This window comes from Lontra canadensis, unplaced genomic scaffold (assembly GCF_010015895.1).
Source record: "Lontra canadensis isolate GAN:19392208 unplaced genomic scaffold, GSC_riverotter_1.0 scaffold30, whole genome shotgun sequence".
NCBI lineage: Eukaryota > Metazoa > Chordata > Mammalia > Carnivora > Mustelidae > Lontra > Lontra canadensis.
In genome coordinates this window covers 7,471,488-7,493,782 of record NW_022631024.1, presented here as the reverse complement: position 1 = coordinate 7,493,782, position 22,295 = coordinate 7,471,488, and the positions used below count along the sequence as shown (strand labels likewise).

General features: G+C 47.2%; 1 protein-coding gene across 5 annotated transcripts in view; it reads left to right on the top strand.

Annotated features, from left to right (window-relative positions):
* The first annotated feature begins 1,823 nt into the window (after positions 1 to 1,823).
* The window catches only part of CDK5RAP2 (CDK5 regulatory subunit associated protein 2), a 167,907-nt gene continuing 147,435 nt past the window's right edge, over positions 1,824 to 22,295 (top strand). For all 5 annotated transcript variants that reach the window (XM_032865725.1, XM_032865728.1, XM_032865727.1 and 2 more), the window contains exons 1-3: positions 1,824 to 2,055; positions 12,867 to 12,934; positions 16,226 to 16,293. In XM_032865725.1, the coding sequence (XP_032721616.1) occupies positions 2,000 to 2,055; positions 12,867 to 12,934; positions 16,226 to 16,293 (192 nt within the window). In that variant the 5' untranslated portion in view covers positions 1,824 to 1,999. The remainder of the gene's footprint in view (positions 2,056 to 12,866; positions 12,935 to 16,225; positions 16,294 to 22,295) is intronic.

Sequence of the window (22,295 nt, the reverse complement as noted above, 5' to 3'; positions counted from 1 at the left end):
GAGAGGTGGTTCATGTGATATGCTGGACACAGGTCATACATGAGAGATGCTCCAAATGTGTAAGTCTGTGTCCTCGTTTCTTTCCTCAAGAGCTTCCATCTGTGGGATGGAAACTTAGTGCCTTCATTTGGGAAGTGATGATTTGTGACTCAGCCTCCCTCACTGGAACAGAATTGGTGGTGTGTTTGCAGCTTTGAGAGAAACACAGTGAAATCTCCTCCAGAGCTGTGAGGTCCTGAGACATCCATCTAGTCCAGCCTTCTCCTTTCAGAGGTGTAGAAGCTGGCCCAGAGGAGTGGTCTGCAGAGATCACAGAGGGCTGGGGCAGAACCAGGGTACCTCCAGCTCCCCTGCTTTGGGACACACTCATCTCTTTGGTTGAACTTAGTGCCATTCCAGGGTGTCAAGGACTGTCTCTTCCCTGGGTCAGGGCATCTGATGTGCCAACTAGTTCTTGGCCACTCTCTCTTTCAGGCTGCTGTTTTATTGCTGATTCAGGGGTGGCTGAAGAAGAGGGACAGGTACAAGATCATGAGTTTTGTAGACTTCATTGAAGCTTATAGAGGGGTGGGAGAGGGATGTATGGGATTACTGTTAATAGGGCTTCTAGATGTATCTTAGGTCATCCTCACATCGTCACAAAAATCTTGCAAGATACATATTAGCCCCCACTTTCCAAATTGGTTGAATCATTCATTCACATATATTTTAAAACACCTTCTGGGAGGCAGGCATAGTGTAGGGGATATAGTAGTGAACAATCAGAACACAGTATCTGTCCTCATGGGGTTTCCAGTCTAGAGCAAAAGGAAGATTTTTTTCAAAACACAGAAATACATAATTACAAAATGTGGTTAAGTGCCACAGAAGAAAAATATGGGTTGCTAAGAATAGAAGAAAGGGCTTACTTTACATTAGAGGATTAGAGAAGGCCTCTTTTGGAAAGTACACTTACATTTTAGCACATAGGAGGACTGGTACCTGATTATAGGGAAAGTCACCCTCCGCCCACTCCCCCATCTTTTCAAGTTATTTTCTTCCAGAATTCTTTTGATGGCTCGCAGGGGGAAGGTAGCAACACCAGACGGGGAGAGGTAGGTTGACTTCACCGTCCAGTTCTGTCAAAATCTGTGTGTTTGCTGGTTGCTCTATGCTTTAGGAAGGGCAGCTGGAGTTATAGAGAGCCCTGATCTAGTTGGCAGGAGCTGTGGGTCTGTTGACAGTGTTACTGTTCATGACTTTGGGCGATTCATTTCCTCTCTCTGGGCCTCAGTTTATTGATCTCAGGTGCGTTTAAGCCTTGGGAGATTGGAGGAGTGTTGCTAACCACCAGCTCAAAAGGATGAGCTTGTTTGCCTCAAACTAAGTGTGCAAACTATTGCTGGAATTGGGATTCCGCAGATATGATTTTTATAAAGTGAGGCAGCATTTGTTTATCTGAGTTTCAGCTCAAGGCGAAAGCCTTCTGGATGCACAGTATAATGACCCTTAAGATTAGGGGGTCTTTGTTCTAGAAAAACATTTACTGGGTTAGGAACTCTGAGGGTCGGTGAAAGACTGGGTTCCCATCTCCCGCTTGAATTAACGGACCAAAGCCGGCCTTTGCCCTCAACAAAGATGGCACTTGCCCCGGCCTCGGCCTGAGCGCCCTCACAAAAAATGTCAGCCTGCCTTTCTTTCCTTAGTCTTGCTGGTCCAAGTGCGAAGGCTTATGCCCTTAATCAAGATGGCACCTGCCAGCGATTCCCTGCCCGGCCTCTGGCCCCCGTCTGTCGGCTTCACCGCGCGCCCCTCGATGACCCCGCCTCGTTTCCGTAGGAAGAAGCGCCGGGAAAGATGGCGGCGGCTGCGGTTTGAATTCCAGCGGCGCCGCCGAAGTCCGAACAAGAGCAGGATTGGAGGGGGCGGGGACCTGGGGAGCCTGCGGGTCGCGACAGCGGGGGAACCAGTTGACCCCGCCGCCACAGACACCAACGCCACCACCTCCTCTGTGTCCACGATGGACTCGGTGTTGGAAGAGGACGTCACCCTCCCCGGGACGCTCAGCGGCTGCAGGTGCGGCCGGGGCTTTGCAGGGGCGCGGTAACCCGGACGGGATTCCCGCTGATGGGGGTACACCCTAACCGAGACTTGGGGTTTGCCCTTGAGGGTGTTTGAAGGCGTCCGGACAGGGGCAGTGTGTGGGGTGGGGTCTGGGATGGGGCGAGTCTCGAGGACCCAGCAGCTTATACTGATGTGCGGGAACCGGGGGTCCCGACCTACATCACGCCTGCCTCTCGGGAAATACTTTGAAGAGGATGTGAGGGTCCGCTAAGGGGTTTTCTGAAAGAGGGAGAGGTGGGAGACCTCTTGGAGTGTACCATTGGTAGGGGCTGGTTGAGGAGTAGGAACCTTGGGGGCACTTGATGGTTCATTCTGACTTGGAGGTTTGCTTTCATTGTGGGCAAGGTAGTTGGTGTGTCTGGACTTCGTTCATGGGGTCACATAGTGGCCACCAAGACGGAGGCAGTGAAGTGCAGTGGTTAAGAACCATTTCCTCTCTCTGGGCCTCAGTTTATTGATCTCAGGTGCGTTTAAGCCTTGGGAGATTGGAGGAGTGTTGCTAACCACCAGCTCAAAAGGATGAGCTTGTTTGCCTCAAACTAAGTGTGCAAACTATTGGTTTGAGTTGAACAGAAGTGGATTAAGGTCCAGCCCTTTAACCTAACCAGTTGTGCGGCTTTTTAGTAAAGGGATTTAACCTGTTTTCCTGTCTGTAAAATGGGGCTAATAGTAACATCCACCCAACAGAAATTGGGGTGAAGATGAAAAGAGAAGATGCCTTCCCCGCGATTTGCTTGGCAAGAGTAGTGTTTGGCACATAATCGGTGCTTAAAAAATGATCCTGTGTTATCATCTTTAGCATCATCATCATCCGTATGTCAAACTGGGGACTAATGGCTGGGAGTGGCCTCCTAATGGACCTGACCCAAGAGGCTTTTGGAGCCCACATTGTCTGTGGGACCTTTTGGTCAGAAAGCCTGACAGAGCCCTAGACTGCTCCAGGGCTGGGGCCGTTTGGTTTTTGGGGGCTCCTGGTGGAGAGTGGGAAGAAGGATGTGGAGGAGAGCCCTGACTGAGAATCCATAGTGTTTATCCAGCTCTGCTGGGGATAGGCTGCTGGTTTTAGTCAACAGACCGTCACTGAGAGGGTGCCCATGTTATTTATTGTGCAACCTGGGATACTTTTAAGAGTGAAATGGGCACAATTAATATTTATGTCTAGACAGCGGGCATAAAGTGGTCCTATCTTGGGCAAACCTGGTCACATGGTTACTCTGTTTACTGAGAACCCATTATGTATCAGGCACAGAGCAAGGCCCTTCGCAGCTCCTGCCTGACAGCATCCTTGGTCATTCATCACGGTCCTTTCTCTTCCTCTGATTACCGCTGTCGCAACATACTGGGGAGGACCTCTCACCTGGATTGTCCTCACACCTGTAATAGTCTTTATACTACAGTGTGAAAGCCTTTTTACGGTGTGAGTCTGGCGGTCAGTCTGCTGCTGTGTATATGTTTAGCGCTTCTCACTGCCATTAAGACAAAGTCCATTAATGCTCTCAGCTCTTATCTCTGTGCCAGCTGACCAAGCCATTGGGCTTTGGGACCCAGGCATGGGTGGGTTTTAATCCCAGTTCTGTATTTAACAACCCTGTGGTCTTGGGCAAGACCCCCTGGGAGTTTCCGTTTTTGTCATCTGACAAATGGCTGAATCTGAAAGGATTTTGACCAGTGTCTTAACAGCGTAGCGACTCTGCAGATGAACACATCTCCTCCCTGGCCGTCCCTTCCTGCCTTCGCTGTATACATTCCTGTGACTGGGCTCTTACCCGCTTCAGACCCTCTCTGGCTACCCATCCCTCTCAGGATGAAGTTCTTTACTATAGTTTCCAAGGTCCTTTGTAAGTTGGCCCCATTTACCTCGCTAACCTCCTCTGTCCTCTCTGTCCCTACCTTTCTCGTCCCCAAACATTTCCCTCTGCCTGGCTGCCAAGCTCTTTGTCACGAGTGGCCTTGCCTTGTTCTTTCTTACTCTTGGGCCTGTGCACTCGTTCTTCCTGCTGCCTGAGTTGCCTTCCCTTCTCCCCTTTTGCCTTATTAATGCCTCTTATTTTTCAGGTATCACTTAGATTTCAGTGTCAGGAAGGCTTCGCTGACATGCCCCCATCCCCACCTGGGCCCTCTGTGCTCTTCCAGCCACCCCTACCCATCACTGGCCCCAGCTCAGCCCTTATTTACCTCACTTTTTTTTTTTTTTTTAAAGATTTTATTTATTTGAGAGAAAGTGCACAAGAGAGGGAGAGACAGAGAGAGAGAGAGCCCAAGCACATGAGCGGAGGAAGGGACAGAGAGAGAGGGAGAAGCAGACTCCCCCCTAGGCAGGGAGGCCAATGAGGGACTCAATCCCAGGACCCCGGAATCATGACCTGAGCCGAAGGCAGATGCTTAACCGACCGAGCCACCCAGGCGCCCCTACCTCACTGAGTTTTATTGACTAATGCTGTTCAGTAGAAATATAACATGAGCCACCTATGTAACTTAAACTTTTCTAGGAGCCGCAATGAAAACGTAAGAAAGAAACAGGTGAAATTAATTTTAATAATATATGGAAATTAAATCAATATATTATCCATCTAACTTGCAAACAATAAAAAATGATTAGTGAAGTATTTCACATTCTTTTTTACCTTACAAAGTCCTTGACACCCGGAAGCGTTTTATGCTTACAAGCCTTCTTGGTTTGGATTTACCACATTTCAGGTGCTCCGCAGGTATGTGTGGCTGGTGGCTCCCGCACTGGATGGTTCAGGGACACCTATAAGGTGTCTGCCTTCCTAATTAGACTCTGACCTGTTGCTGAGCAGGGCCTGTGTTTTGTTCATCTTTGTGACTCCGGTTCCTAACCTGGTGTGAGGCACATAAATGGGAGGTGACAGAATTGCCCCCTTTTTATAGGTGGGCACACTGAGGCTCAGAGAGGTGAAGTAAATGGGCTGTGATTCTGTAAAAAAGTACACAAGCGAGCCAAGATGTACTTTATTTATTTATTTATGTAGTTATATTATTTAAATTTTAGGTAGTTCCCATACAGTGCAATATTGGTGTCTAGAGTAGAATTCAGTGATTCATCACTTACAGACAATCCCCAGAGCTCATCATAACGAGTGCCCTCCTGAATCCCCATCCCCCATCTAGCCCACCCTCCACCCACGTCCCTCCATCAACCCCCTTTGTCCTCTCAGTTAGGAGTCTTATTGGAACCCGGATTTTAATCCAGGCTTACTCCAAAGCCTGACTCTCGGTACCTGCCCTACCTTCAGCTAGTTCTCTGAACTTGTGCTGAGAGGCCTCTGGGAGGATTTTAGGGAGCTGCTGCCACGTGAACTGGCCCTTCAAGAGTGGCAGAAAGGTCCTGAATGAGACAGAGTCTCCATTAGATGGTCACAGTGGAAGAGAAAAATCCGTGGAATAAAATCATCTCTTTTTATACTAATACGAGTACTTCTGCTTGGTATTTCCAAGCCCCAGTTTTAGAGACGAAACAAGTCCAGTTTGTCCTCAGACTTTTGTTGAATCGGTCGATATGCGTCATTCTCTCCAAACTTGATCACCTGTGGGTGCCCCAGAGCGCTCCAGGCTGTGAGAGTCGGGCTCAGATGCCATGCCTGGGAGCCTCACCCATGCTAAGTCCCTTTATTAAGCCCTGCCTGGTGGTTTTGGAAGATCCTGGTCTTTGTACTCAGGACGACTGGATGTGAATGCTGCTTCGGCCGCTTACTGGCCGAGTTGCTTTAGTAATTCAGTCAACCCTTCTGAGCCTCAGTTTCTCTTCAGTGATAACGCCTAGTTATCGGGTGACTATATGGATGGAGCAAAGCTTTGTGCATTCTGTACCGGACAACTGCTGGGGGTGCATTACATGTTAGCTGTTTTTATTTTATTGTTATGGTGTTGCACGGTTTCCTGGACAAAATCCTTGGTGCCCACTATCCTGGATTTGTCCCTTAGTTTTCATGCCTGCAATTCTGCCTCTCCCTAACTGTGAATTTCTGAAGGCCTGGGCCCAGGTTTGTTCTTCTGTGGGTTCCTCTGGTGCATGACCATTAAGTGCTTGCTCTCTGGTGAGGAGCAGACCAAAAGAAAATGTTTTCCTGCATGTTTGTACACAGCCATACTTTGTCAGGCCAAGAATGCCTTCATGGACATTTGTAGAAGGAGGTCGAGAAAGAGGATGGTGGAATGAAATTTTGGAGAAGGTTTGTAGGCTTGATCTAAGGCTGAGCTTGGATCAGGGGTGCCCCTAGGCTTGAAGTTTATAGAACGTGTTCCCAGTCACCAGTATAAGCTTAGTGAGGGCAAGGAGTGTGGCTGGCTTGTTCCCCACTGTATCTTTAGATCTAGAACCACGTCTGGCACATAGATAGTAGAGGATCAACAAATATTTGTTGAATGAGTCAATTTTATTCAGTCTCTAAAAAGACAAATACCATGTAAACACAGGCTCTATATTTAGTAGTGAAATGCTGCATTGTAATCGCTCTGAAAAAGTGCACACACAGAGTGTCAACTGCTGCAGTCTTTCTGGAATACAGTTTGGTGTTAAAAATATGGGGGCGCCTGGGTGGCTCAGTGGGTTAAGCCGCTGCCTTCGGCTCAGGTCATGATCTCAGGGTCCTGGGATTGAGTCCCGCATCGGGCTCTCTGCTCAGCAGGGAGCCTGCTTCCCTCTCTCTCTCTCTGCCTGCCTCTCTGTCTACTTGTGATCTCTCTCTGTCAAATAAATAAAAATAAAATCTTTAAAAAAAAAAATATGCCCAGGTGTGTTTTTTTAAAAACAGCTTTATTGAAATGTAATTTGTGTGCCAAAAAGTTCACCCATTGAAAACAGACTAGTCAGTGATTTTTTAGTGTATTTACAGAGTTGTGCAATCATCACCATAATCCCATTTTTTAAGAAAGATTTTATTTATTTATTTGACAGCGATCACAAGTAGGCAGAGAGGCAGGCAGAGAGAGAGGGGGAAGCAGGCTCCCTGCTAAGCAGAGAGCCCGATGCAGGGCTCGATCCCAGGACCCTGAGATCATGACCTGAGCTGAAGGCAGAGGCTTGACCCACTGAGCCACCCAGGGTCCCCTCCATAATCCCATTTTAGAATACTTTCGTTATCTAAGAAAGAAACCCTGTGTCCATTAGCAGTCACTCCCTGTCTTAGCTTGGCTGCTGTAACAAAAATGTCAGAGACTGTGGCTGACTTATAGATGACAGAATTTACTTCTCCCAGTTCTGGAGACCGAAGTCCAAGATCAGTGTGCCAGCATGGCTGAGTTCTGGTGAGAGCCTTCTTATGGGTTGCAGACTGCTAACTTCCCATTGTTTCCTCTTCGGGTGGTAAGCAGAGAGAGGAAGCAGATCTCCTGTAACCCTAGTAAGGGCACTAATCCCATTCATGGGGCTCTACCTTCCTGCCCTCATCTAATCTTAATAACCTTCCAAAGACCCCACTTCCTAATGCTATCACTTGGGACGGGGAGTAGGGTTTCAACATAGGAATTCTGGGAGGGGACACAAACATTCATAACACTGGCTAGTTCCCCTCCCCTCCTCTGCCCCCAGCCCTGGGCAACCACAGTCTAGTTTTTGTCCATTAATTTGACTGTTCTTGATGTTTCATATAAATGAAGTCTTATACTATGTGGTCAACTGTGAGGTTCACCCATGTAGTGGTATATCTGTGACATACTTCATTCCTTTTTATGGCCAAATAATATTCCACTGGATATATGTAACATGTTTTCTTTGTTCTTTCATTGGCTGATGACATTTGGGTTGTTTCTGCTTTTTTTTTTTTTGGCTCCTATGAATAATATTGCTACAAACATTTATTCATGCATAAGTTTTTGTGTGGATGTGTGTTGTCCTTTCTCTTGGGTATAGAGCTGGGGGTAGAACTTCTGGGTCATATGCTAACTCTGTGTATGTTTGACATCTCGAGGAACTGCCCAGCACTTTGTACCCTCCCTCCAGTAGCAGAAGAGGGTTCTTCTGTATCTTCACAGCCTTGTCAACACTTGTTATTGTCTGTCATTTTGGTGAAGGCCAGCCTCGGGCGTGTGACATGTTATCTCCTTCTATTTGTTTATATTTCCCTGATGACTAATGATCTTGAACATTTTTTCTTGTGCTTCTATAGCCGTTTGTGTACAATTGATTCCTGAACAACACGGGGCTAGGAGCGTGATGTCCTACATACTGGTTAATCCACATGTAACTTCTGACTCCCCCCAAAACTTAACTACTAGGCTATTGTTAACTGAGAGCCTGATTCATAGACAGTCGATTAACACATATTTTGTGTGTTATATGTATTATATATATACTGTAGTCTTACAGTAAAGGAAGCTAGAACATAAATAGAATTTATTATTAAGAAAATCATAAGGAAGAGAAAATACACTTACAGTATGGTGCAGTATTTACTAGAAAACATTTGTGTGTAAGTGGACCCATGCTGTTCCACTCATGTTGTTCAAGGGTCCACTGTATTTTCAGATCCTTTGCCTACTAAAAAAAATGTGAATATGTCTTGACCCAGCAATTCCACTTCCTGTTATCTTAGAGAAATTATCACGTACCTGTACAGGGAGACCTGTATGAGGATATTCATAAAGCATTGTTTGTAGAAGGAACACCTTGGGAGCAAATTGAATTACCGTCAGGGGATCGGGTAAATACACATCCTTTCAAAAGTGAATTTTAGACTGCGAAACATTGGTAGCTCATGAAATCCAATTTTGTAGGTGTCAACTAGGATTTTAAAAATATAATAGCATAGAATAGAAAGCACTTCAAGAATGAAGGATAATATATTTCCTTCTCTGGGTTGTGGTCAGTAAAGTTTGAAAAACACTGTTGTAGAATGCTTTGTGGGAGTTAAAAACCTGAAGGTACATCTATTTGTACTGTCACGAAAACATCTTTGGGACACATTATGTAAAGAACAGATACTGCAGAATAACATGTACAGTTTGGTTGTATTTGTTTTGCTTTTAAAACCACAAAATGAAACTATGTCCCTGTATCTGTAAATATATAGAAAAAGGCCTAGATGGACACGTCTTGCCAACAGCAGTGACGACCTCCCAGGGGTCTCAGATGGGAGTGGGGAGTCGTCAAGAACTTTAGGCTTGTCTTTTTTTTCCCTCCCACTCCCTTCACCCATTTTGCCCCTTCCTTCCCCACCCCCTACCCTTCTGGCAACCACTCATTTGGGTCTCTGTTTCTGCTTTTTTGTTTGTTTGTTTTGTAGAATCTCTATTATAAATGGAAGCATATGGTATTTGTCTTTCTTTGACTTATTTCACCTAGCATAATACCCTCTAGGTCCGTCCATGTTGTTATAAAGGGTGAGATCTCCTCCTTTTACATGGCTGAGTAATACTCCAGGGCATGTATATACCACGTCTTTATCCATTTGTCTGTTGATGGACCTTCAGGTTGTTTCCTTATCTTGGCTGTTGTACATAATTCTGTGATGACATGGGGTGCATCTCTCTTCATATTAGTGTTTTCGTTTTCTTTGGGTAAACGCCCAATAGTGGAATTACTGGATTATATGGTAATTCTAGTTCTCATTTTTTGAGGAGCCTCCATACTGTTTTCTGCGGTGGCTGCACCAATCTGCATTCCCACCAGCGGTGCAAGAGGGTTCCCGTTTTCCCCACATCCTTGCCAACACTTGTTGTTTCTTGTCTTTTTGAGTCTAGCCCTTCTGACAGGTGGGAGAGGGTATCTCATTGTGGTTTTGTTTTGCACCTTCCTGTTGGTCAGTGAAGTAGAGCATCTTTTCATGCGTCCGTTGGCCGTCTGGATGTCTTACTTTGGATTTTTTTGTTTATATATTTCTTCACTAATTTAGAATAAATAACAGAATGAAGAATGAGTTGTTAAAAGACAGACCAAAGTGCACTTGGTATAATTGTTTTCCGAACGTGGAGCCTCAGCTCTCCTGACACTTTATCAACGAAGCACACGGTCCGCTGGGCCTTCCTGGGGCTTGTGGTGTGAACGGACAGCGGCTCCGCCACCCACGGCACAGAAAGCGACTGTGCCTTTTGGGTGGTGGTGGAGCGAGACAAGAGGGTGAGGGGGCGAAGCACGGCTGAGCGTCTCTTCATTGGCCCAACACGGAGTCGACCAAAAGCCTCAGAAAGGGTGCTCTGTGCCGATCACTGGGAATCCTCTGCCTTGGTTCATTTGGCCCGTATCATGTTCCCCTGCAGGAAGGCGTGAGGGGCATCCACGGGCGGGGGGAGGTCGGGGCTGTAGAGCTTAAGAGCATGGGACCTGAAATCAGGCCAGCTCGGGTCTTTCAGCTTACTAAGTTTTCTGAGCTGTGTTCCTTGTGGTTTTTTTTGTTGTTGTTTGTTTGTTTTTTGTTTTTTTTTAAAAGGCAACAATTAAAAACTACCACCTCCCACAGAAGGGCCATGGTGAGGCCACAGCAGGAGGCCACCTGTCCCGAGTGTGGTGCCTCTTCCCCCGTGGGTGCCCCACACGATAGCTCAGTAGGGTTATGCTGTACTTGGCCTTTGAGGAAGCCAGCGGTGACTAGGTGCCATGTTCGTCTAGGAGCTTTGGGCGGCCCGGGCACAGGTGAGCGAGTGGAATACGGACCCTGAGAAACTGGGTTTTGGTCTCCGTGTGGCTGAGATCCCCTTGTGATTTTGGGCCAAGAGGTTCTTCCCCTTTTGGGCCTTTATCTCCCCCACTGATACCGTGATAAAATTGTACCTAAGCCCTCTGCTTTTGCTTGCATAGTTCTGATTTCTAGTGGGGGTCCTTGAAGTCCCACGGCTAAGAGTGAAGGGGACGAGGGAGCTACTTGAAGCTGGAGGGTGGCTGGAGTGGATGGGAGATGCAGATGACAGAGTCATAGCATTTTAAAAGTGGTTAGGTAAAGTCCAAATGGAAATTTGGCAGGAACGAGGCAGGAACTTCTGCATTAAATAGTGGTTTCTTTTCATAAATGGAATGTCAAGTGTCATTTTTCAAGCTTCATTGTTTGCCTCTTGGAAACTTGTCTAAGACCAAATTCTTTGGCTTTGCCTGCCATGTAGTTTTCCAGTGTGTTTCATCTTCACTGGAGTCATTGATGGGCCATTTCAGCCAGTGGTGGTAAGTTAGTGGCTGTGGTGGAGAGAACCCCACATCGGGAATGTATAGACCAGACTGTCGGCTAAGCCCGACCAGTAAGCTGGTGTGGCACTTTGGGCCTTTGGGCCACCATCTGCAAAAGGTGCTGGTTGAACTTGTTTTTAATTTCTAATATTCAATTTAGGGAATGGAGTTTGTTTTTCTAGTGATGGTTATTGGAGGAAATGAAGAAGTATAGAAAATTTGAAAGGAGAATATCTCTCATTTTCCTACAAATGATAATTTTTTAATATTTCCTTTGTCTTCTTATGGACACATAGCCCACTTGGTTTCCAGGAAGGATTTGAGGTGACTTTAGTGTACATGTATTTTTTTTTTTTTCATAGTTGAAGCCATAGTCTACTGAAGTTTTTTTTCACTTATCTTTATAGCAGACACATACTATGTCATCGTTCTCTTGATGTTGGAATCTTATGATATCCAATTTTTTGCTTGGCTCTGATGGCAAAGGTCCATTCCCAACCCCAGCATTTGGCGATCAGGCAGAATTGTCCTCAAACAGGATGGATTTGGATTTAGAAACATGGAGAGAACAAAGTGCCGGAAAGTCAGGCTGAGCGTGCCTCAACCCATCGTTTATAGCTCGGGACAGGGAAGCATTATTGGAGGTTAGACAGGAAAGGCTTGGGTTCTGGACTTGGTTGTCCACTTAACTGCCATGTGACCCTGGCCAGGCTGACTCTGTGCCCTAGTGCCTCCCTTTGAAAATACATGGACTCTTGGGGCACGGGCAGCTCTCACAATGGGAAATCTTTCATAAATTTCCAAAGTGCTGGATATTTTCTGGTGACAGTAATATTTTGTTCCTATTTATGGAGTGCCCTCATGTGCCAGGTGCCTTGCTGGGTACTTTGTGTCTTTGATATTTGGTGACTTATGAAGTAGCTGCTGTTCACCTTTTACGGATGAAAGAAGTGAGGCGGGGAGGGGTATATGACAGAGCTTAGAATAGAATCCAGCGTAGTGTCTTTTCTGTCCGACCACACCTCCTGTTATAATTCAGTTTTCTGTCAGTGTCTCCAGATCCTCACTCAACCTGTTTTTATAATTCAACCAGTAAAATTTCTTGGATCAGTGGAGTTTGCATTTTTGTTTGACTTTTTTAAAGTGTCCAAGTTGGTATCAGGTTCTTGGAAGCTTAATTTTTGGTCATGGTAGGCATGTCAATAGTGACAATTATAGTAAAGACAAAAACAGTGTATAGCACTTATCGAGTGCTTACTATGAGTCAAGTGTCATAAACATGAACTCATTTAATCTTTGCAGGGAGCGGGTGGTAGCCCCATGTAGCAGGTAAAGTGAGACTCAGAAATGTCAGTAGCTTACAGTTGGCACAGTGTCTCTGCGCCTGGCATATATACGGTACATAGAACACTTGCTGTCTGAATGAATGAATGATGAATGACTGTCCTTGCTGAAGGTCACTCAGCTATCACATGTTAGAGCCCCAAAGCCGGAGTTCTTCCCCTCTGCGCTGTGTGTCTCCAGCGAGCTCAGCTGTGTGGGGCTCATTGCCTATGGCCTGATGATTGTCAAGTGCAGTCCAGGCAGTCCTCACAGTCTCTGTTGTTCAAACACTAACTCATGTCTTCCTGCCCATGCTCTCTCCTAGTGGCCTTGTTCCCAATTTACCGGATGAAGTGGATGGCATCAGCCCCATTGCTGGTTTGGGAAGTGGTGGTAAGTATACAGAGCCGGGCATTCTCTTGACCGTGGGGTCCTTGAGGCCTTGGGCCTGGGACTGGGCTTTGAAGTCTCTGGGGCCCAGAGCCTACCTGGGCATGGTGAGGGGCTCTCCGGAGGTGCTCAGTGTTTTATGTACCTACTGAATTGCTATTTACTTCCTTTCATAAACACTGGCTTGGAGGAATTGATGTCCTTTATGCCATATTCCATGAGCTCTATTTCTTGCTACGAGGTTCGTAGAGATTGAGCCGGCATTCGCCGAACTGGGCTGCTGTGTGGAGGCTGGACTGACTGGGTCAGGCCTGGAGGATCTGCTGGTCTCGGCCCCCGAGCGGGGGGGGCCCTGTGTGCTGCTGAGCTTCCGTGTGCCAAGGCCTTCCTGGCAAGCTGCTGGATTCCATTTGCTGGTCGAGGCCCAGCATTCCTACACGGGCCTGCCCTTTGGAGACAAATAGTTGGTTAGACCACAGGAGACGGCGCTGAGGAAATAAGCAGTCTATTGTGTTTAAGCTGGATTAGGAGGAGACTTTCCACGGGGCAGTTTGGCTTTTGCTAAGCATTCTTCATAATTCTTGTTTCTGAAAGAAGCGAATGCTGTCATAAGCATCTGAGGGAAGTGCTATTAATTTACCTTGTTGAAATATCTTAGAGATAATTTGACTTGTGTTTTTGTTTTTGTTTTTTTTCCCTCTTCTCCAAAGTGATGAGACATGCAGAAGGAAGAAGTTTTAAGAACAGATAGTATCGTTGTCATGAGATGTAATTTCTGGAGAATATTTTAACTTATAGGCCCCCTCAGGTTTTCCTTGAGAACCTGTTAACTTCTTCTTCTTCTTCTTTTTTTTTAAGATTTTATTTATTTATTTGACAGAGATCACAAGTAGGCAGAGAGGCAGGCAGAGAGAGAGGAGGAAGCAGTCTCCCCGCTGAGCAGAGAGCCCGATGTGGGGCTGGATCCCAGGACCCTGAGATCATGACCTGAGCCGAAGGCAGAGGCTTTAACCCACTGAGCCACCCAGGCACCCTGAGAGCCTGTTAACTTCTACCTTAAACGCAAAATCCAGCAGTTTCTGTTCTTCCTGTGAACAGGCAATTAGAAGGGGAGAATTGATAGGATTGCTCTTTGCTTCAGCCCATAGTGTATGTTGCCAAGCCCTGGGCTAAATGCTGGGATTCAACCTTGAACATGGTTGTGACCCAGCCTGGAGGATAGAGAGTTCAACAAAGAAATGTCATGGTAAATCATATGACTAATGTGATGAACAAAGAAAAAAGGTGCTATGAGTGGGGATGTGGGTGAGGTGGGCCAGGCAGTGAGGGGGTGAGCAGGGGTGTGTGCCCCAGTGTGGAGAAGGTGGGCCAGGCAGTGAGGGGGTCAGGCGGAGCGGTGCTCTGGTGTGGAGGAGGTGGGTCAGGCTGGAATTTCTTAAGACAGTGATAATGGAGCTGAGACTTGAGGAATGAGCAGGACCAGGTAGGGACGCAGGCGTAGGTGGCAGAGCATGGCCAGTCTGAGAACCAGGAAAACAAGGCTTTGTGCCCTTTGCCTGGTACACAGGGCTCTTGACAGTCTGCCCCTGCCTCTTTCCTGAGCCTCTTTTGGGCTCAGTGGTTTCTGAAGACCATGCCTACCTCTGGGCCTTTGCTTGGGAAGTTTCTTCTTCCTTTTGCCTTCCTCTGCCTGCTGCCTCTTTCAGACTCAGCTCAAGGCTCACCACCGTTGTGGCTCTCCCTAGGCTCACTTCTTGTGCTTTCCTCTCCAAGCTTACACGTTTTACCTGTTTCAGTTCATTTATTCCTTTTGGTGACTTTAAAACATCCAGGATCAGACCCTCCTCCCCGGCTCATCATCCTGCCACCTGCTTTAAGCCACCGTGGTCTCCAGCCTATCCTGACTTATCCCCTGGTTTCCCTCTAAGTGCCTTCAGTCTGTCCTCAGCGAGGCAGCCAGAGGTAGAAACCCAAGTCCAGGTGTGTTACCCCTCAGCTCTGGGCCCTCTGGGGGCTCCCTGTCCCAAGGCTGTGCCCAGTCTGTCCGCCAGCACCTCACATGCCTCCTGTCCTGTGGTCGCCTTTGTTTACTGCTGGTTCTCACAGGCATGGGGCTTCTCACTTTGCCCTTCTCTTCAGGTCTGCCCGATGGGCACTTTCTCAGTGCAAACTTCCTGATTTGGCCCTGACTTAAAATTGCAGTCCTCTCCCCACCCTGGATCTTTCCAGTCCTTATCCACTTAAGTTTTCTCCATGGCCTTTCTCACCTTCTCACATCCTATGTAATTATCCTGTTATTTTGCTCATTTCCATCTTCCTCTCTCAGCCAGTCAGCTCCATTTGTTTGTTTCCTGATGTAGCCAGATCTAGAATTGTGCCGGGCGGAGAGTAGGCCCCCAGCGCATATTTGTTGGAAGAATGGATTCATTCATTGATGCCGCGCACGCTCCCCCAACATCTGAACAGCGCCAGGCACTCTGTGAGCACGGTGCCAGTTAGGTTACCCGCCTGTCTTGCCCCCTAGGTCAGAGCCTTTTGAGCACAGGCTCACTGTCTCTTTGTCCATTCTTTCCCCAGCACCTAGCGTGACGCTTGGCACACAGTAGGTGTGTAATAAATGTTTGTTGGAAGAAAGGAACTGTGGAAAGCTTTGGGCATCAGCCAAGTCTGTAATCACCCTGAAGGGGGGATGGGCAGTTTCCAACCTGCTGCCTGCATTTGGAAGTAAAACTTAATGGAACGCAGCTTCCTTACTTAATGAATTGTCTATGACTATTTTTTGTGCTACAACAGAAGAGCTGACCAGTTGTGACAGATTTTGGGCTTTGTTTATGGCCTACAGAGCCTAAAATATTTATTGTCTGGCATTTTAAGGAAAAGTTTGCCAACCCCAGTCAGTTACCTCTGCTTCAGTCGCTGACACGTGAAGATGGTACACTGCGCAGCAGGAGAACCAAATGACAAGCACTGAGGAAGTACATATCAGCACAGTTTGGCTGGGCCACATGCCTGGTGCATTTTTTGGGTTTGTTCTCTGACACGTTACACTGGGGCTACTTTAAGTAATTTGTAAATATTTGAAATATAATGGTTTAGAGCTTTCCCTAGACTCAAGCCAGTAAATCACAACAGACAGAAAATGCCAGCAGGATATACTGTGGAAGCTGTTCTTGCCTTTTTTTTTCTTTTTTTCCTTTTTTCTTTTTTTCTTTTCTGGGCTCTATTCCCTAATAAAGTTGCTGGGCAATTTGCATACCATGCTGTTTTCCAATGTCTGTTTTACCTTTTTTATAGTGCTCCCAAATGTGTCAGAAGAAACGGTGTCTCCCACCAGAGCACGGAACATGAAGGACTTTGAAAATGTAAGTGGAGATGCCAAATCATCTTCCCTAACAAACCATGTCTGCTGCCGCTGTCCAGCCAGGCCCAGGGGGTGCTGTAGTTCTCGAGAAGTATCGAGGCTGGATAATGCCAGAGTCAGGGGCAGTGCTGTGTCTTGTGGGCATTCTCTGTGTGACAAGCCCATACCTATGCCGCCAGCCCTTTTGTACACAGGGCCAGACATGGGTTCTGCCAGGATCAGCAGTTTCCAGCTTTGGGGAGTTTGGTGTCCTCCCCGTGTCCCGGACATGAGGCTCTTCCCAGACCGCCCAGTGAGAGGAGCTCACGTTTGCCAAAGGCTTCCCTGTAATGTAAGGCATGTTACCAATGGCCCCCATTTAGTCCTTGCCAGAACTCTTTGAGATACTTATATTATCCCCATTTTACAGATAAGAAATCATAAGCCTAAGACAGATTCGTTTACAGTCACATAATTCTCGAGTGGCGGAGCCGGGATTGGAATCCAGGTTTTTAAGGATTCCATTATTCTTCCCACTGCCGTGTGCCAGTGCCTTGCCTTTTGCAGGCTTCATCTTTGTTGCTGTGGAAGGAGATGGGAGCAGCCTGTCCCCAAGGCTGTGTACAGAGTGTCTGAGGATGGGTTACGTGGTGATGGATCTGGCTCCCGTGCTAAGTGTCTTCCAGCATTGTGTTTTTCATCTGTTAGTGGAGGGGGCTTGTTGTCAAGGAACGGGAAAATAAGGTTATTTTCCCAATTCCAATTCTCCTTAACAAGTTACCTGTTCAGCGTGCTCATTTATCATGGGAAGGATTAGACCCTTCTTCATCTGTAGCCAAATGAAAGCCAGACTATGCAAGACACAGGAGATGTTTATCAGGGAGAGGATGGAGGACAGAGAGAAGGACGCTTCACAATTATGTTTCTCTCTCCCCAGTTGTCTTTACAGAACAGAGCGGTACTGTCTCTGGATTTAATTTAGAATACTCATTACTGCTAATAGTTATCTGCAAACCACCAGTGACCAATTGAAGAAATGACTTGTCAGATCTCTAATGGAAACAAGTAATTTCTGAGCTTTGAGTTGTTCTAATTTCAACTGTACAACCCGATCTATGCTGTGGGGTCTGGGGCCTCAAACAAATGAGATTTGATTATTCCACATCGTGTATAATTAAAACGTGCTCTGGTATTAAATGGCTGTTGCTGTTTTATCATAAGAGTAATAATAGCTGCTGTTTATTGAGCTCTGGCTCTGAGCTGGGCACGTTAAATGTTCGGCTCTTCACGTGCGTTCCTTTAATATAAGAGCCGCTCCGCCAGATACAGAGTTATTTAATTTTTGAAGGGCACCATTTTGAATTTTATTTCTAGACGGAAAGGCTTAACAGAATCTTGGACTGTTGGTTTCACACTTAATTGCCTGCCTTTTGAATGGGAAGGAACCTGAGAATTGAGTCCAGCCCTCGTTCTGTAGGTAGGAGACAGCGAGGCCCAGCGTGTGACATGCGGAGCTGCTCTGGGAGGCCATCTGTGCCACCTGGGGACCTGGGCTTTGGAGCCGGCTGCCTGCTGGGGGACCTTGGGCCAATCCCTTCATCTCTCTGTCCTTTGTCTCTGCCAGGAGCACAACCACAGTTTCTGCTGTTTGGGGCTGCAGCGAGGCGGAGCGGGCGCATGCGTGTGAAACGTGGGGAGGCCAAACACCGAGTTCGTTCTTTGTGTCAGCTCTTTCTCCTCACTGTCGTGTAGTCCGCTCTTCTTTTCCTTAACTCTGCCACGGACTTAAGTCTCCCTCCCCTAGATGGGTTCCCGAGGACCTAAACATTGTTTTTCTTGAAGGTGAGAGGGAGCCTTCTGTGCTGATATGTTTTAGGATTTATGTTTATTCTTTATGACTGAGGTCCTTCGGCTGCTGTTCGGTTTTTATGGCATTAATATTTTTTATTGTAGCATTTTCCAGAGCAAATTCCGCTGTTGAAATGGAAATGACCAGAGTGTTCTCAGTGTCTCCCTTTCAAGTCTTTATGAGTCACTGAAATGTTCCATTTGGCCTGAGCTGCGCAGTGCATGATCTCTATGTAGAGGTGGTCTGAATGCTCTGTGGGATGCTTATAGGAAATGCTCTTGGCATTGAATGCTAATTTTAAAGTTAGCATGCATATTAAGGAAGGGCTGGAATACTTTTGATTTAAAGGGAAACTCAGGCTTCCTAATACTTTTGATTTAAAGGGACACTCAGGCTTCCTCTTATGCTCGTCTCAGAGGCTGGGAAACTGAGCATCAGGGTCTGTTAGCTAATGTCTAGCAAGATCTCAGCCTCCTGGTTTTGTTCAGAGTTCATCGATTCATTGATAGATATTTTGAATATATGCTCTGTGCCAGGCTGTGTGCCCGGGACTAGGGAGTCTGCAGTAGATTAAGACCAGGACCAGGTAAGCATCCCTGTCAGGAGGTTCACAGGCTGGTTGGGGAGATGGATAGGGAAATAGTGCAGTGACAGAGGTAAGTACAGAGTGCTGTGGGGCACAGAGGAGGGCTCTGAACCTGGCCTGGGGGATTCAGGGAAGCCTCCCTGGAGGAAGCATTCCTCCAGTTGGGTCATCAGGGACAAGGAGGCATTAGCCAAGGTGAGAGGACCAGGAGAGCATCCCAGGCACAGGGACTCAACGTGGGCAAGGGCAGCACAGGAGTGCTGGGCGCAAGGACTTTAGGGGATTGTAAGCTCCCTCTGTCTGGAAGGGGGCCATGTCCGGGGTCCTGAGACAAGTGAGCCCACCAAAGAAGGCAGGGGTCGGGGGTCTTGTGTGTTAGACTGCTTTGGTTGACCTTTGTCTTGAGGATGAAAGGTTGCTGGTGGTGCGTGTTAATCTGGGAGGGAAATGACCAGAATTGTGCTTTTAAAAGCCCCTGGGGTTGGTGCTGTGAGGAGGGAGCAGCCAGCCTGGTGGTGGGCTGTCGGTGAAGGGCTGCTGCGCGGGTGATGCTGGAGCCCGGGATGTGGTCAGGAGGGGTCAGAAAGCGGGCAGGGTCCCAGATCTGGGGGAGTTCCAGGCGCTCTGCAGCCCAGGGAGGGCACAGACTTACCCAGGCTGGGAAGCAGGTCTACACGGGCAGACCTTTCCTCACCCCAGCATGTGAAAGCCACTTTCCTTCTTTTGGGTCTTTCAACTGGTGGTCTCTTGTCTCAGAGCCTCATTAGCTGAGGCTGTACTCACCGGTAGGGCAGGCCTTAGGGGAGGAGGCTGTCCAGTCAGTTTGGTCTTCAGTAGGAGCCTGTCTCACCGGTCCTTTCTAGCTGACAGTGTAGTGGGAGCTCCTGACCCGAGGAGGCCTGGCAGAGGCAGCATTTAGGAAAGGATTATGCTGTTGTGGTGAGACCTGTTCTGGATGTTAGAGTCAATCGATTTTTCTCTCTCGCTCTCAGAATTTTTCGGGTGATTAGGGAAGGCCCAGAACCTGGATCAGCATACCAGTTCATGTTGCTATCTTTATCTGTACATGGAAAGGTTGAATTCTGGCTTTTTCTGTGACTTCTAGACAGAGAATGACATGGGTAGCTTTCAATTTCTGTTAATACAGTGGATAGTCGGGGCGCCTGGGTGGCTCAGTGGTTAAAGCCTCTGCCTTTGGCTCAGGGTCCTGGGATCGAGTCCCGCATCGGGCTCTCTGCTCAGCAGGGAGCCTGCCTCCTCTTCCTCTCTCTCTCTGCCTGCCTCTCTGCCTACTTGTGATCTGTCAAATAAATTTAAAAAAAATCTTTAAAAAAGAAATACAGTGGATAGTATTATTTAATGACCAGTCGTTCACAAAGACTTGTATTAAAAGGGAGGGCTTGAAACGTAGTTCACATAATCTCTTCCTGTGGGTCATCCCAGGTGGTTTCTAATTTTTCACTCTTTTTTTTTTTTTTAAAGGTTTTATTTATTTATTTGACAGAGAGAGAGAGATCACAAGTAGGCAGAGAGGCAGGCAGAGAGAGAGGGGGAAGCAAATTTTTTTGATCTTGGAATGAAATCCTTAACTTCTCGCCATGGTCCACAAGACCCTGCCCTGTGTGATGGGCTCGTCCTGCGCTGCTGAGGTCAGCACCTGCCTGTCTCCCTTAGGCCCTGTGCTCGGCCGCATGGGCTGCTCTCACTAACCCATGTGGGTAGGGCCTTCTCACGTGCTCCTCCCTCTGCCTGGAATCCCCTTTCTCCCTCTCCTTGAATGGCAGGCCCCTGCCCTTCATGTCTCAGTTTTAATGTGACCTCGTTAGACAGGCTGTCCCTAACTCCTTCCCCAAATTGCTAGAGACCCCCATTATTCTCTCTGATAGCAGGCACTCAGCACCTGGCCTTTTCCACTCTGGATCTTACAATTGTTTGTAATTATGTGTTTTATTTATGTACTTGCTTAACGTGTGTCTTCTCTACTCTCTCCCTGGTTCTCAGAAAACCTAACAGGTTGGTGGGCGCTCGATAAATATCTGTTAACTAAATGAATGTATGACCTTATATAAGAAACCAGATCTGTAAATTTTGGTTGCTTTGTCTGTGAGATGGGTAAATAACTTCTGTCACGTGTGGTTGTGATGGAGATGAAGTTAACGGACGCCAGGACAGCTCCTGGGGCCGCAGGTCTTCACCCTGCGGGGGCGGCGGCTGTTGTTGAGACAGTGGCTAAGACTGGTAGTTGGAGCAGGCTGGAGTTTGTGATTGGGGTGGGGCCACGCTGGGTTATAGTAGAGCAATCAGTAATGCAGGCAGGTGAGGCTAAGAAGGGAGAACAAGGGGTGTGATTCGAGCAAGGTAGGAGACCAAGAACTGTGTGGGAGGTGGGTCCGTGGACGTGGTTCAGGATGGTCTGTAGCCAGCCAAGTGGGTGTTGTGGCTGCTGTCCTTGGTGCTGGCTGTGTTCCAGAGGGGACTTGCCGGCACCAAGGGCTGTGGGACTCAAGTTTGACTTGTGGCTGGTGGGCTGTCTGGTCAGTGTTAAGTGCAGGGTTCACCCTTGCTTACGGCTCGTCCTTGGCCTCCTGCTTACCAGATTGAATGCTGTATGTTCTCACACCTCTGCACGTCCTGCCCGTGCCCTCCAGAACCCGGCCAGATGGCGGGCTGGGCAGTGTAAATTTTTACAATCTTTTTGAAGGCCACTTGGAAAGAGATTTTGATAGTCATAAAAATAGTATTACTCTTGAGCCCAGTAATCTGTTTTGGGGAAGTTTGTCCTAGGAAACAACCCAATGGAAGGAAAAAGCTCTGTGTGTGAAGCTGTTTGTTGCCACATTGTGTACCATTGTGAAGAATTAGAAACAAGGGAATTGTATTTTACATTTTTTATCTCTTTGTCTTGCAACAAGCTCTCGAGGAAGGTGTTTCACAGATGAGGTTGGAGAGCTCACGTGACTTGCCTGTGAGCGTGGTGTGTTGAGAAACTACAAGAGGCAAATTTAAAACTGGTCTTTTTGATAGTAAAGCCTGTCTGCTTTCCAGGGGACCCACTGAAACCATAATCTCTCAGTAGAGGAATGGCTGAGTAGTTGGCTATGAGCCAGTGCAGTGGAACCTAGGGCGGTTATCTCACCTGATAATGATGAATAATTCTGAAACAACATAAAAAATACGTACGACAGACCAGCAGGCTGAAAAGAACATAAAAAGATTGGTTTTGTAATGTAGTTATATTCCAAGTGTTGTTTGGGGCTCAGTTTTTAAATTCTATTATGGCTACAGTATTGTTTCTGAATAAACAGATGTTTGCCTAGTAACGGTTTTCGTGATTTGAGGACACGAGGGAGAGAATTGGAATCAGAAACCTATTCCAAAGTGTCCTTCTCATTTTACTAACCTCGCTTAGCTGCTGCTGGTAGAATGATCTCACATGTTGTATTTTTGAGCAGAGGTGAACTTTGGGCAGCAAGAGGTCATGGTTTTTGTGATGTTTAGGTGAGTGGTCTAACAGTTTTTGGACTTTCAAAGAGCATAGAAAAACTGATGATGGCCCAAAGATCTGTTTATCGAGGGCTTGAGTGAGACA